This window comes from Aulonocara stuartgranti (genome assembly GCF_965226115.1).
Source record: "Aulonocara stuartgranti genome assembly, chromosome: 23".
In the NCBI taxonomy this organism is placed as follows: domain Eukaryota; kingdom Metazoa; phylum Chordata; class Actinopteri; order Cichliformes; family Cichlidae; genus Aulonocara; species Aulonocara stuartgranti.
This window is the reverse complement of record NC_138958.1, coordinates 5,423,189-5,437,203: the sequence shown is the minus strand read 5'-3', so window position 1 is coordinate 5,437,203 and position 14,015 is coordinate 5,423,189. Positions and strand designations below refer to the sequence as shown.

Below are 14,015 nucleotides of genomic sequence, written 5' to 3'. Positions count from 1 at the left end.
CTGGTCCCTTTTATTGCCACTGTGGTTGACTCAGTAAACGCAGCCCAGTGAGTTCTCCCAAAGCTTCCAGCTGCTTTGTGTTCGAGTACCACTCAAACATGACACCGTGGACTGTCATAGTGTGTATCATGTTATTCGCTCCTGGGTGCAGACAGTGCAATCTTTTAACTACAGTACGTGGCGATCCATGGGAGATGTGCACTGACTTACTATCACAAACCTGATCTGCTCTGAAACACCACCAAATGGCTCTTGAGTAAGGGCTCTCACTGGATACTCGTCGTCCTTTGTCAGTGCGCTGCACTTTAATGTTTCTATACCACCAAGCAGCACTTAAACACTTGGGTCAGGCAGTTCATTTGTGAGATACTTCAGTAGTGTGTGTAGCTGAGGAAGAAGTGAATGTTGTGAAACTCAAAATATTTCACTACAAACTCATACAGTAGAAGTTTGAAGCAAAACTAAAACTGGAAGCACTATGAACCAAAAGAACTGGTTCCTCATTTATAGGGCACAGCTCTCCAGACACGACGGAACACCCAGCTGTTTTAGCTGCACGACAGCACACGTCAAGAGAAACGAGTTCGCTTGGAAAGCACACTGTCTTTTTCTGCTTCACTTTTCAGCACGAGCAGCCTTAAAATCTCAGAACACAGACATGATGGTGCAGCTCTTGGTTTCAACATCCTCTATTATAAATCTGGAATTAAGAAGTGGTGGTTTTGACATAACCAATTCATCTTGTTTGTCTGAAGTGTTACTCAGATGTCTCCAAGCCCTGAGGCTAACTGATGAGTTTGTATATTGTTCATGAGTGTGTGTGTGTGTGTGTGTGTGTGTGTGTGTGCGCGCAGCTGGGATGAGAAGGTTTTGATGAAAACAGCAGATTAGAAAGGAGAACAAAGAGCAGGATGTGTGAGGTTTTGTTGACTGTTTCTTTTCTAAAAAAAAAAAAATATCATAATTAATCAAGCCAAGTAAAGTCTTCACAGCCTACGTCAACTCTGCTAAAAACAAATATATGACAGTTTTGAAATAAAATTGTGTAATTTGTCTTTCCTCATTTTTATTCTGTACTGGAAATGATTTATAAAACTTCCTGTTCCTGCTTTTGAACCTTACGCAGCAGTTTCACCATGCACATTAGTAATTATTAGAACATTTCTGCGTAAATACTTTTACTTGCACCATACTCACACTTCTTGAGAGCCTGCAAGAGTTTTGACATTCGAAATAAACCGGTTGTGGTATATGCTCTGAAAGCCTTAAGTGGGCACGTGAGTGAGGTCAGCGCCTCCTGGAGTGAGTCTGGTTATGAAACAAGAAAAAGGCCCAGTTTTCCAAAGAAGGGACAGCAAAAAAAAAAAAAAAAAAACAGACTTTTCCTGGCTTAGTCATGTAAGCCTGAAGTCATCACTCACAACAAAAAAGCCCTGCCAACACATTTAAATGAAGCAACAGAAGCTTCCAAATAACTCAAACCCACACATGGGCAATGCAACAGTAAAATGACTACACTTTCAAATCCAGGAGCTACCACAAATATTTCAAGAGACCCTTTCTTTTGAGGCTTTACGGTAAACAATTTCCTCCAGCCTTATATGAAAAATATGACAGTTCCTTCCCTGAAACTGTGGTTTGCTGGGAAGTAGAGGAAAAATTTGATTATCCAAAACACTGAACTACCTATGATGTCTGCTGCCCTCAAGTGGCAGAATACATTCATTACAGTCATCAGTCACTATAAAAATGAATTAGAAAACCCCCACACTACTTCTTTTGTGAAGCACTTTCCACAACACATGACAACTATTTAATAATAGCATGTAATTGCAACACACTGCTAACTTTGTCTTTGTGCACCAAAAATACTACACATGTGCATTTTTGCAGCATGAGAAACCACCACAAACTCCTCCAGCAAGTAATTCCAAATAAATTTATTTTTAATTTCATCCCCTGTACAAAGTAAGCATGGAGTCTTCTGGACGCCGACGTGACTGAGCTGGAAACACAGATGGGCTGTCGATTTCCATCCAAACAACAGAAAAGATTACCTAGGAGGGAAAATAAACAAGAGCTTGATGAAAATAAAACCTAATGCTGTTAGTGGTCAGTAATTACCTGTTAACGTTTCCACTTTTGATATTATTAATTGTATGCAGTCCTGCATAATTATCCTGTTAAACCAAACAAATTCCAGGACAATAAACAGCTCATGTTAGAGGAGTTGAAAGGTCGTACCACAAGTCTACTCCAGAGCCTTGACAATGGCTTCATTGGCCTCTATGCCGATCTGAACTTCTGCCCTCGCTGCCTCGTCAGTTGTTCCAGCCAAATCAGCCTGGGCCTTCTCTAGGTTGGCTCTGGCTGCCTGAAAATAGAAAAATAGAACGTGTGACTATTTAAAAAAAAAAAAAAAAAAAAAAAAAGCAACACTATAAGATAACAACCAAAAGTCCAGCTGCATATTTTTAGAAACAGTTATAGATTATTTATTTTTCCATCTTATACCACATTATTACAGTAGTGTGCAATATCAAATACACCCTCATCATCTGTGACTATGAAAATACTTCAAGACAGGTCATCACCCTCAAAAAAAAGAAAAAAAAACATAATAGAGTATGCAAAACTCTAAATCATCCAACAAACCCCTTTGAGGATGACTGGGATGTCAGGATATCAAAATGGGGAAAAAAAAAGAGCTAGTCTTAAGTGAGGAGAAAGACAAGCAGGGAAAATCCCCACTGCCTCTTTGCTCTGAAAGCGCCATTTGTCACAGTCGCGATTAGAAACGAGAAATGCCAAACATAGCTGGAAGTTAGGGGATTTGACACATCTGCTTTAACTCAACAGTGACTGACCTTTCCCTCCTTATTAACAGACCAGACCCATGTGCATTGTTACTCCAGAGTGGGAGGCGATGAGGAAAAATTAACTCATTTACTGCTATGAAGTCAACTTGACAGTGACTCTGGCACTGCCCAAGGTCAAAGACGCGACACCTTCGAGGCGAGTGCATGATAACGCAGCCTAGCATTAACAAGACTGACATTTAAAAGAGGACTCAACACTGACGTCCGACTGAAACGCCGATCTGATGGATAATCATCAGCTGGGAGGTGCCGAATGACCCAGCAGATCAAATCAGAAGAAAATAATGTAGCGTGGGATCAAAGGATGGTCTCTGCTGTCAAAGAGCACGATCTGGGTGGATAATTAGGAATGATACAAGCCTGAACAAATCGAATATATAGATACCCATCACACAAACCTCATTAAAGCATAAAAGAGACAAAGAACTGACAACCCACTTATGAATACCACTGTGTCAATACTGGTGACACTGTTAAAGAGTAAAGAGTGTGAAAAGAAAAGGAAACCTATTTTAAAACAAGGCTTTCAAAGCTTTCTCACTTTCACAGCTTTTGACAGCGTTTTAAGAACAAACGACTGGCTCCCACCATTTGAGCTCACAGTGTAACACCTGGTCTCCTGACTTGCAGCTGCAAACTTTATTCATACACAAAAGGAGAAGAAAAACAAAACAATCTTTTATTTATCCAGCTCCATAAAAAAAAAAAAAAAAAAGTAAAAATCCAAATAGGGCTGGGCCATATTATACCGTTCACGGTAATACCGGTATAATGTTAGGCAACGATAGGAAAATGAAATATCGCGATAGAATGGGAGTAAAACGCGCATGCGCAGTGCCTTTGTTTTCATACGCACATGGCCGATTGTTGAGTGAAACAGATGAACCAGAATTGGTTTGTAAAAATGGTGCAACTTCCGTGATGTGGAACTGGTTTGGTGTTTGTCCGTCAGATACACGACAAAGAACATTTTTTTGCAGAACATGCAAGCAGCTGTTGTTATTGTCATATTTGTCGGACTAAGATGCTCTTAAATCTGGGAGTAATCTGGGTCCTAAACTCCGTGTGCTTCAGGTCAAACAACACTGCAGCATCACTTAGAGTTAAAAACTGTCTAAATTCTTTCATCTTTAATAAAACGATCAGCATTGCTGCTTTACCAGGTGTAACTATGAAGTTTAACTTCCAGGCATCCATGAAAACTAAAGTTATTACATTTAACGGAGTTAGACGTTAGCAGGAAGCTAGCGGAAGTTAGCTCGCTAGTTTCGCTAGTTACCTAAGCATGATATAGCATGTTCTGACTGAGAGATTTCTGAAAAAAATCAAACGTACAGTTCTGCTATCACTTCCAACATAAATGAAGACAGGAAACTAAACAGCAGTGACGTTTGTAGGGTTACTGAAGTTGGGCTAGCTGGTATATAATGATGTGCTACGTGATCGCTAGCGACACAGCTATGTTAGCATAACATAAACAGTGAAGCTGGAGGACGAACACTAACACTTTTCCACTTATAAAAGTTAACATGAAGGTTCTTCATGGTTAGAGACAAATGCAATCGCATGGCAGGATGTTGTAAACGGACCAAACTTCAGTCAGGAGAACAACTGAGATAATCCATCCACAATATGAGGTTAGTCATTAATAGACTGCAACAACATGGGAATAGAGCAGCTGCCAGAGAATTCAACATTAATGAATCAATGGTACAGAAGTGGAGGAAGCAAGAAGAATGAGTTTAATAAAGTTTGATTTATCTGACTGCTTTGTTTCGCTTAATGTGCCTTATAATCCCGTGCACCTTATGGTCCGAAAAATACATACTGCACACTGCAGTTTAATGTTGCAAAGCACTTCAGTGGATATTATACATGGTTATGCTCAGGATATGTCAGCCCATTTCTACTGGAAATGCCTTTTGGTTAAACTTTCAGCAAGGAATTTGCATTTGCACTGTTACATTTTTATAAAGCTTTAATGTACATAAAAACCAGCTTCTTGTTTAAGTGAAAATAAATGGAAGGTTGTCTTTTTGCGCTAGTAATGTTGTGGAGTTGTATTTTGTCTCGCATCAATTATATCGTCGGTTATATCGTTATCGCAAATTTTCAAATATATATCGTGATAAATATTTTTGGCCATATCGCCCTGCTCTAAATCCAAAGTCAAACAGAAAAGAGCTGGTGAGGATTACAATGCTCAAAGACAATTCAGGTACAAAAATAGCTGCTGCACAAAATCAGAAGCAAAACTCAAGAGTGCAAAAGCAATTCAGAGTGTAAAGAAATAGCAAAAACAGCAACCTGTTCATTTAAACAACTTATTTAAGTTCTAACATCTAAATAAACTGTTAGAGCAGGCACACATATTTGTCTTCAATGAAACCAATTTCAAAAAATACTGAGTGAATTAACACCAGAGCACAGAGTGATCATACAGTTCAAACATGTGGGGGGGGGGTTTATATTGTGAATAGGGCTGCCACGATTTGTCGACTAGTCACGATTACATCGACTATCAAAATCGTCGACGACTGATTTAATAGTCGACGTGTCGTTTGAAGCTTTGTAAGATCGCAAAAGACGCAGGAATAATAGCAGGATTTAAGAGTGTAATAACGGACTGAAACAGAAGATGGCAGCACTGCACGTACAAGGATTCCAGCTGCCGTTAAACCCCGAAGAAGAAGAAGTAGCTGTGTCCCAGAATTCATAGCGCGGCCCAGCTTAGTTTCCAACAATGGCGGTAGCTAGTTGTGTGGATGCTTTAAGCATCCACACTATTGAGTTCCTCTTGGGACTTCCGTACACTTTTTGGCACTTAACTACTTCCACAATTTTCAGTCGATTTTCACCGTTCAAATTTTAAACTATTCTGCTATTTCTGCTAATGTGTGCTATGTCTTTTGGTATTTTTCACTATTATACTTTTTAAAATATTAAGCTTAATTTGTCCCATTGAAATGAATGGGAAACTTCTGCAATTCTGCTAAAATTTGCTTGTTTTCGAAACTTAACTACTTCCTCATATTTTCACGTAGAACAAGCATTCAAACTTTAAAATGTTCTCAAATTATTGGGCTATTCAGGTATAAATCAGCTTTTTCAAATCTTTTACCGTTTTACTTTTATGCCTCTTAAAGTTTTCAGTTGCAAAATTGTGATTTTTCACAAAATACATGCGTTGTTATGGTTGCTATGCACTTGGCTTCCAGTGTGCCACTGAAGGTTTTGCAGTCTTCTCTTCATGTCCGAACAACTTCTTGCTACTTGCTCAATTTTCACTCAACTTCCACAAATTATACATCAAAACGTAGGTATTTTTGCTGGCTTTCCGAAAATGTCACTATCATTGTTGTGGGATTTATAGAATTTTGGCAAATCTCCTCAGACCAACACAAAGTCGCAAAACTCTCCATAGAAAGTCAATGGAGAGCTTGTTCAAAATCACCGCTTGATTTCTGTAATGAGAGGCATATTCCAATCGTCATATCTCCTTAACGAAGCAAAGTTAAGACATAAGGCTTGTCCCAGTATATCTTCAGACACTCCTGACGCTCACAATTCAAGAATTTTTTTCTCACCTATTGCCGTTCTGAAATGAGTTAGACTTGTTTGAGAGTAGGAAATTTGTCCTTCGCTCAGATTTCTTCAGATTTCAAACTCTGGAAATGAACCACTTTTTTCTCTCGTCATATCTTTTTAATGGATTTCCACAGAGACCTGAAAATTTCCATGATTGTTCACCAAAGCCTGCTGTCTCTTACGGTGAAAGAATGATATCGATACTCCAAATAGATTTAGAGTTAGAAAGCGTTGTTTGAGGGCAAGTCAAGGCAGTTTTTGCTTTGCTCTACTCAGTTATGGTGCATTAGAAGTCAAATATCTTTAATAATTCATATTTTAATGATAAATTGTCAACACTTTAAGATTCCCCCATCTCTTCTGAACAAAACGGTGTAAGAATGACCGTTCTAGCCCCTACGGTTAGGAAATTATGGTCATTTGTTTGAGGGGAGTCGTCATTACGAGAAATAGACTGCAAAAATCCTGTGTCTCTTTGTGCTGCGTGCACCTGTTTTGGCGGGAAAAAGTGCACAGGCTCTCTGATTGGTGGATTCAAATTGAGCAGCTCCCAGGCTGCTTGACTGAGCATGAAACTTGCTTCTCTCTCCCTGTGTGTGTGTGTGTGTGTGTGTGTGTGTGTGTGTGTGTGTGTGTGTGTGTGTGTGTGTGTGTGTGTGTGTGAGAGATAGAGAGAGAGAGAAAGCCTTTTTATGGGATGATCTCATTGTAAGATTCAAATTCAATATATTTAGACTGGTTGACTGAATTGGATCTTGTGTGTGTGTGAGAGAGAGAGAGAGAGAGAGAGAGACCCTCTTTAGGGCAGCATCTCATTGTTGGAAAAAATATAATATATTCAGACTGGTTGACTGGCATAGACCCTCTGTGTGTGTCTCTCTCTCTGTGCATTTGTGTATACATATTTGATTTTGTGTGTATCTGTTGGCTGTTCCTTCTTGTTTTTTAAATTTATTTTTATTTCTTTATTTTTTTTTCACAGGTGAATAACAATTAGTTTTGAGGGAACTTAACCATGTTCCGTTTTTTTTTCAGCTTGTCATCTTACATTTTCCAGTATTTTCACTTAAGTTATTACTATTCTGTTCAATCATAGTATTTGTTCTAAATCATTGTTATTATGCTATATTGTAGTATTTCTGCTAAATCATACTATTTCTACTATACTATATTTTTCTTTCTAAATATAGCATTTCTGCTATATAATTGTATTTCTGCTATGTTATAATATTTGTGCTAAACCAGAGTATTTGTGCTGAAACATGGTATTTCTGCCAAATTATAGTATTTCTGTCAAATTATAGTATTTGTGCTGAAACATAGTATTGATTTAAAATTACAATATTCATAGTTCAACACAGTGTCTCTGGTAAATCACAGTATTTCTGCTCTGTTGTACTATTTTTCTAAATCATAGTGTTTCTGTAATGCTTAAGTATTTTTGGCTAAATACATTCTTTCTGTTATCTTATATTATTTCTCCTAAATTCTTGTATTTTTGAGAAGTTATCATGTTTCTGGTAAGTTACAATATTTCTGCTAAGTTCTGGTATGCTATTGTATTTCTGCCAAGTATTATGTTTCCTCTAAGATATTGCAGTTCTGCTAAGTTATTCCATTTTAGCAAAGTTCCTTTGCTTCTGCAAAGTTTTTACAATTTCTGCAACTTTTCAGCCTTTTCAGCTAGTTTTTGCATACAGCTTCAGCTTTAAAGCATCCACACTGCATTTTCGCAGGAAATGCTAATTTTTCTAGTTAGTTTTAATATTACTCTTATTATTCTTTCTGGGTCACAAAATAAACGTTTAACATATTTTCAGGCGAGAATGTAGCTGTGTAAACCTCAAATATCGGCTCAGTTTATCAGGACACCACATATTTTCAAAAGCACTCCGACGTTTTCGGAGACGTCTGTTACCCACTAGCTCGATAGCTAGCCGGGGGCTAGGTCACTAGCGCCGTGAGAACACCGGACTCCCGGCAAATTGTTTTCAAACCCACCGCCGTCTTTCGCGACTCAGGTTAAATAGATATGAGTCACTTAGATAAATTAAAAATGTTGTTGTTTGGCTTTTTTTTTTTTTTTTTTTAGTATTTTATTTGTTCCTGAGTAAATCGGTTTGGCTGAGATTAAAGTTATAGTTTTTACACAGCTGAATAAACATCAAGCAGACAGCTGATTATCAGAAGTGTGAGATGCTGGAGAATTTACTCCGGTGTCCTGTTATATTTTAGATAGCAAGGAGTTTATTAAACTTTACCGAAACAATCTGCAAATTTCATTAAAATTGAATAAACTATCATCTTGTCTTTATTTTTAGTTAGCACCTTAAAAGCTTAAAGCTGTAAGCTAATGATAGTTATATAAGCTGTAGTTTTACGTCCAGTAGATGATGATCTGATTAGTCGACTAATCGCAAAAATAATCGGTGACTAGTCGACTATCAAAATAATCGTTTGTGGCAGCCCTAATTGTGAAAAAGCTTGATGGGAAGGCAATTTAATGAATACCAATTATTTGTGTCGAACTGAATCTCAGTCCTTATACACAAAGGCTGACTTTATACTCATTACATGCCACAAACATTGATCATTTTTATTTATAACTTGTTAAAAGTCTGAGATATGAGGGGAGCAATGCACCTATTGGATAATTGGTCATTAAAGTAAATACAGAGCTGCGGATTGCAATTATAGGATCACCTGTGCAATGTCACACAATCAATCAATGAAGCTTCTTTAAATACTGACCTTTGGGAAATCTTGTGAAGCTCAATATGAGCTGGCTTGCAGTGGTGACAGTTTCATAATGACCCTTGCTTTTGTGGCATTTATTATTTCAAAGCACAACATTTACCCATTAAGCCACTGACTGACGTTTTCCCATTATAAAGACCACCTACGTGATACAACACATTACCTTTATCTGTTTCATTCTGCAGACTTCTTGGTGCACACAGAAGTATCCTCACTCAGCTTCCCAATCGAATTTCAAGTCAATTATTGCATTATCTTCTTCAAGTACCAAATCACAATGCGAGTCACCTCGAGGCACTTTACACAGCATAGTGAAGAGCTTACAGTGCTACAGCAGGAAACTCCCACAACACTCTGCTGAAACAGAGTAATGGAGGGCAGATACTCAGCTCAGTGGAATAGCACAAACCATACCCTTCAAGGCTTTTTCTTTGCACTGTGAATGAAATGTCACAGTGAAGGTCACATTTAACATGACGCTTTCTATCATACGCATTCTTGCATAAGTGTAATTTCTCTTGGGTACATTTGTGTACCCAAGAGAAATTACTCTTGGGTACATTTGTGTACACTGTGTGCTAAAATAGTCATTCATTGATGTGCAGCTAGAGCTTGAGAGATGGGGATAAAAATGGTAACGGTATTCAGACTTGTTCAGTTTTGGAAAACTAGTGCATTATAGCATATTATATATAAGGAGAATTGAATCTGGCTTCATTAATCTGCACTCAGTAATGTAGAATACCAAAATATTCTAGGGTTTTTTCCCCCTTTCAAATTTATATATAATTAAAAAAAAAATCAGGATGAGCCTTCTGTTGATTGGACAAAACTGTGTGTATGTAAGGCTCCCACAGCTTTAGTCCAGCATAAAAATCTAACACTAAGTGAGACCAAGTCAGATCGATATTAAAGTAGTCAAATATAGAGAGGCCCTTACAGAGAGCTAACAGAAACTGGTTCACCTATCAGGATGCAACTTACTCAAAAAAGTTGAGAGAAGAGTGGATTTAGGACAAGTGACTGAGAAGCCCAACCAAAGCTCATACTTGAACCTCATAAAAGATATGTGAAGAACCCCGAAAGTGACAGTTCATAGTAGCATTTGGCCATCTGCTCCATGTTCCAATTGTCTTGGTATCACCCAGGGTGCCAGAGGAGGTTAACGTACCCATAATGCACATGTGGCATAAACACACGTACATATAGAACAAGTTTACATAGAGTGATGAATTATTTAGTATTACAGTAAACAGATAACATACATGGACTTAATACTATTGAAGCTGAGCAGCTGCAACAGTATCACATCTTAACATTTGCTGGTTCTTTGCCGTTTTTTCACCTTAGACCTGTAGTTCTACATCATCCAGTTCTTTTCCATGTATAAAAATCATCTCACCTGCACCTCTTCACGCTGCATCGTCCCCTCCCGACACACAAAAGAATTTTTCCAGAGGGGGAAAATTGAAGATGATGAGACTAACAACTAGGGATGGGTACCGGTATCGGTTCTGACATAAACGGTAGTAACCAGACCGAAAAGCAGCGCACATTTCGGTGCTTTATTTCAGTGCTTCTTTTTCCTGAGCTGTGATACACTTTAGATTCTAGCCAATCATTTTACGTTTCCGAGGATAGTAGGCGGGTCCAGGTACGTACGTTCTTTTAGAGCAGAGCTACAGATTAAAAATGCCCAAGGCGAAGCGGTCAAAAGTCTGGCTGTACTTCACAGCAAAAGATGCAAACTCAGCAGCCTGCAACAAGTGCTTTAAGCTGATACTGTGATACTGTCAAAGGAGGTAACACCTTGAATCCGATGAAACACCCGGCGACGCATAGCGGTTTTTTTAAAAGCCGAAAAATGCGCTGTATTTGATAGCTTGCTGTGAGACCTCACACCGTGCACATCTACTGCGGGTGTGGTAACTGTTATCGGACCCGGAGTTAGCAACATCCCCCAAAAACCGGACGAGTACAGTCCTGGCCCCTAGCCCTGCCAGTGTAGCAGAAATGATGACGGATGATGATGGCAGCAGCAGCCGTTCTTCTCTGCGTGAGTAGCTTAATGTTGTTCGTGTATAATTTACGTTGAGTAGGCTAATCACGTTATTAAATTAATGCATGTAAGGTGAACTAGCAAACATCATCATAGCTACATGCTGCGGTCTTCTTGTTTGATGGCAGATACTCCCTTCACCCTGGCCAAAAAGGCTAAAATGACCAAAGAAAAAGTGGAAAACATGAGAGGTTTTTGGACAAAGTTTGTGTTTTTTCCATTGTTTAAGCACTGCTTCCAGCCAAGAGTGATACCATATATGCCCTCTAGCTGCAGAAAAGGCTAACATTGTTATCTTTTTACAAAAAAAACTGCTGAACATGAGAGGTTTTTGGACCAATTTTGTGTTCTCCATTCTTTAAGCACCGGTTTGAGCACCGTTTAAGCACCGGCACCGTTTCAAAAGTACCGGTTTGGCACCGGTATCGGATAAAACCTAAACGATACCCATCCCTACTAACGACTATTATGCTCAAATTCAAACCACCAGTCAGGAATCTCCTCCTGTTTTCTCTCATTTGATAATAATGAGGGGTCAGTGTAGCAGCTCCACACACATTAATTTCAAAGTTCACATTATACTTACTGCAATGTCCAGCTGATCGAGGGGAAAAGCTTCCTCGGCAAGCAGTTGCACAGAAGAATCCGCATTGACCGTTACGGACCCACTGCTTACTGTGAATATATACACGCACACACACACAGTGTAAGTATCCACATGGAATTTGTAGTCACCTCAACTACATATGTACCATTATACTCAATGCAGTGTGGAAGAGCCCCATAGCATCCCTGATTCTTACAATTTTCTCTCGACCAGTTTTAATCACCTCACCAGATTCTCAAATTTTTAATCCCATCATACAATTAGCTGGTTTATCTATAATTGTAACGTTCTCCTCAGGTGTAATGTCAGCCAAGTGCACTCCCACATTAATAGTATTTTGTTTAGATGTGATAAAACACTTTGTTGTTGTTTTTGGCATCAACAACAGCCAAAAAGGAAAAAAGGAAAGCAGATCTTTACCCCCCCCCCCCAAAAGAAAAGAAAGTGAACATGGTTGACTGTAGTGCGGCACAAGTTGCTTTCCCTTTATGCTGGACGCAGGCTACAAACCGCTTCATAGTAGACAGCCTGATAGTGTTTTGTTAAATGCTCACACTGTACAAAACAAGTGATCTATGACCAGTGGGTAATCACAATAAAGTGTAAGCCTTCACTGTAGCAGTCATTAATAACATCATATTAATTCGATAAGATGGTAGTTCTTCCACCGAGAGATTCAGTGTTACTGGGTGCAATAATGGAGATAAAACTGTATTATTGCCACAATGGTTAATTTAAAACCACTAAAGATTAAACAACGGTCATTATATCTGGGCATCTGTTAATTCTCTTAATTTTGTACTTTTGAGATAATTTTCTTTTCTGCTTCAAAAAATGAGACTAAAACCAAAATAAATTTATTACTATGACTATAATCTCTCTCTCTTTGATTGGATAAGTAGGATCTTGATCCTTCTTTGTGGGTCTGTCTGCAGTCATTCACTCATTTTTCCAAAGGAAAATCTTACCGAAGTATTTGGCAGAAGAGCCATCATCATTAAAGACTGTGACAACACCAGGCCGGAGCACCTGCAGGGTGGGTACGTGGGCAGGGAGGATACCGAATGCACCGGTAAGCGTGGGGACATCCACCTGTTTCACACTGGCCTCTTTGAAATAAACCTGCAACACACAATAATAACACTTTTAAATTAAAAAAATAAATAAAATGAAACATTACACCACCACTTTAACAGAGAGCTTCAACCCACATTAACTGACAACAATTAAGTAAATATCCAGATGCAAAACTAAGAACCAGACTTTTGAAACGAACAGAGCATCACAATAACCACAAGTCTTTTTAATCCATATTAACGCATCATGATATAACAAATTTGTCTTTGCGCTTGACTTTACCTGTTGGATCAAAAACATTGTTTATTCACATTCAGAAGGTGAAGTGAACTGCACTGACAAGCTCGTCCCACCGACATGCACTTCAAGGTTACAGTTTAGTATTTAAAACACAAGGGCTCCTTAATAGTGTCACTGAAACTTATTGCACTCCTAAAAAATGTAAATGTGTTTTTAAAAAAATGGATCCGGAGTCTTAAGTAACCGTGAAGAGAGCAATGCTTTGTGAAGGACCACACACTGCTTGTCAAATACGGTGAATGACGGCTAGGCTAGGCTACACCAGCTTAACCTCCAAACACAAACGCTAATTTAAATGCAACCGTGCATGTACTGCTCGGGGACACAGCGAGGCCAAGGACCGGCACCAATCTGTTACACGACCCCAAAGGTGCAATTTCATTAAAAAAAAAAAAAATTCATTCGGTGAGCCGATTAAGCTAGCTGGGCCTGAGAAGCCTAGCCGTTATCGTTAGCCTAGTACCTGTGTTGGTGAGGCGAACGTGAAGGACATCTGCGGGGCACCGGAGGCGGCCTCGGCGTAGCAGCGAGTCTGCCTCAGCACAGGCAGAGCACGGCGGAGAAATCTTGCTGCCATCATCCTTGAAAATGTTATTTTTGTGAAGCACGAGTGAATGACAGGGATCCCCAAGCCCTTGCGTGAAGGCAGTCAGTGTGCGCTTGGTAGGACAAGGACGTCGGGAGGCTACCCATCAGGCTTTGCTGCGACGTAGAGGATGCAGGGTAGTGTAGTCTTGGGGGGAAACAA

General features: G+C 39.1%; 1 protein-coding gene across 1 annotated transcript; it reads right to left on the bottom strand.

Annotated features, from left to right (window-relative positions):
• Positions 1 to 1,925: 1,925 nt before the first annotated feature.
• Positions 1,926 to 13,970, bottom strand: atp5f1d (ATP synthase F1 subunit delta). Its single transcript, XM_082523992.1, has 5 exons — positions 13,731 to 13,970; positions 12,859 to 13,012; positions 11,870 to 11,958; positions 2,245 to 2,374; positions 1,926 to 2,057 (listed from the first exon to the last, which is right to left on the bottom strand). The coding sequence occupies exons 1-4, from the start codon at positions 13,845 to 13,847 to the stop codon at positions 2,252 to 2,254; spliced, it is 483 nt and encodes a 160-aa protein (XP_082380118.1). The 5' UTR covers positions 13,848 to 13,970; the 3' UTR covers positions 1,926 to 2,057; positions 2,245 to 2,251.
• Between the last annotated feature and the right edge of the window lie 45 nt (positions 13,971 to 14,015).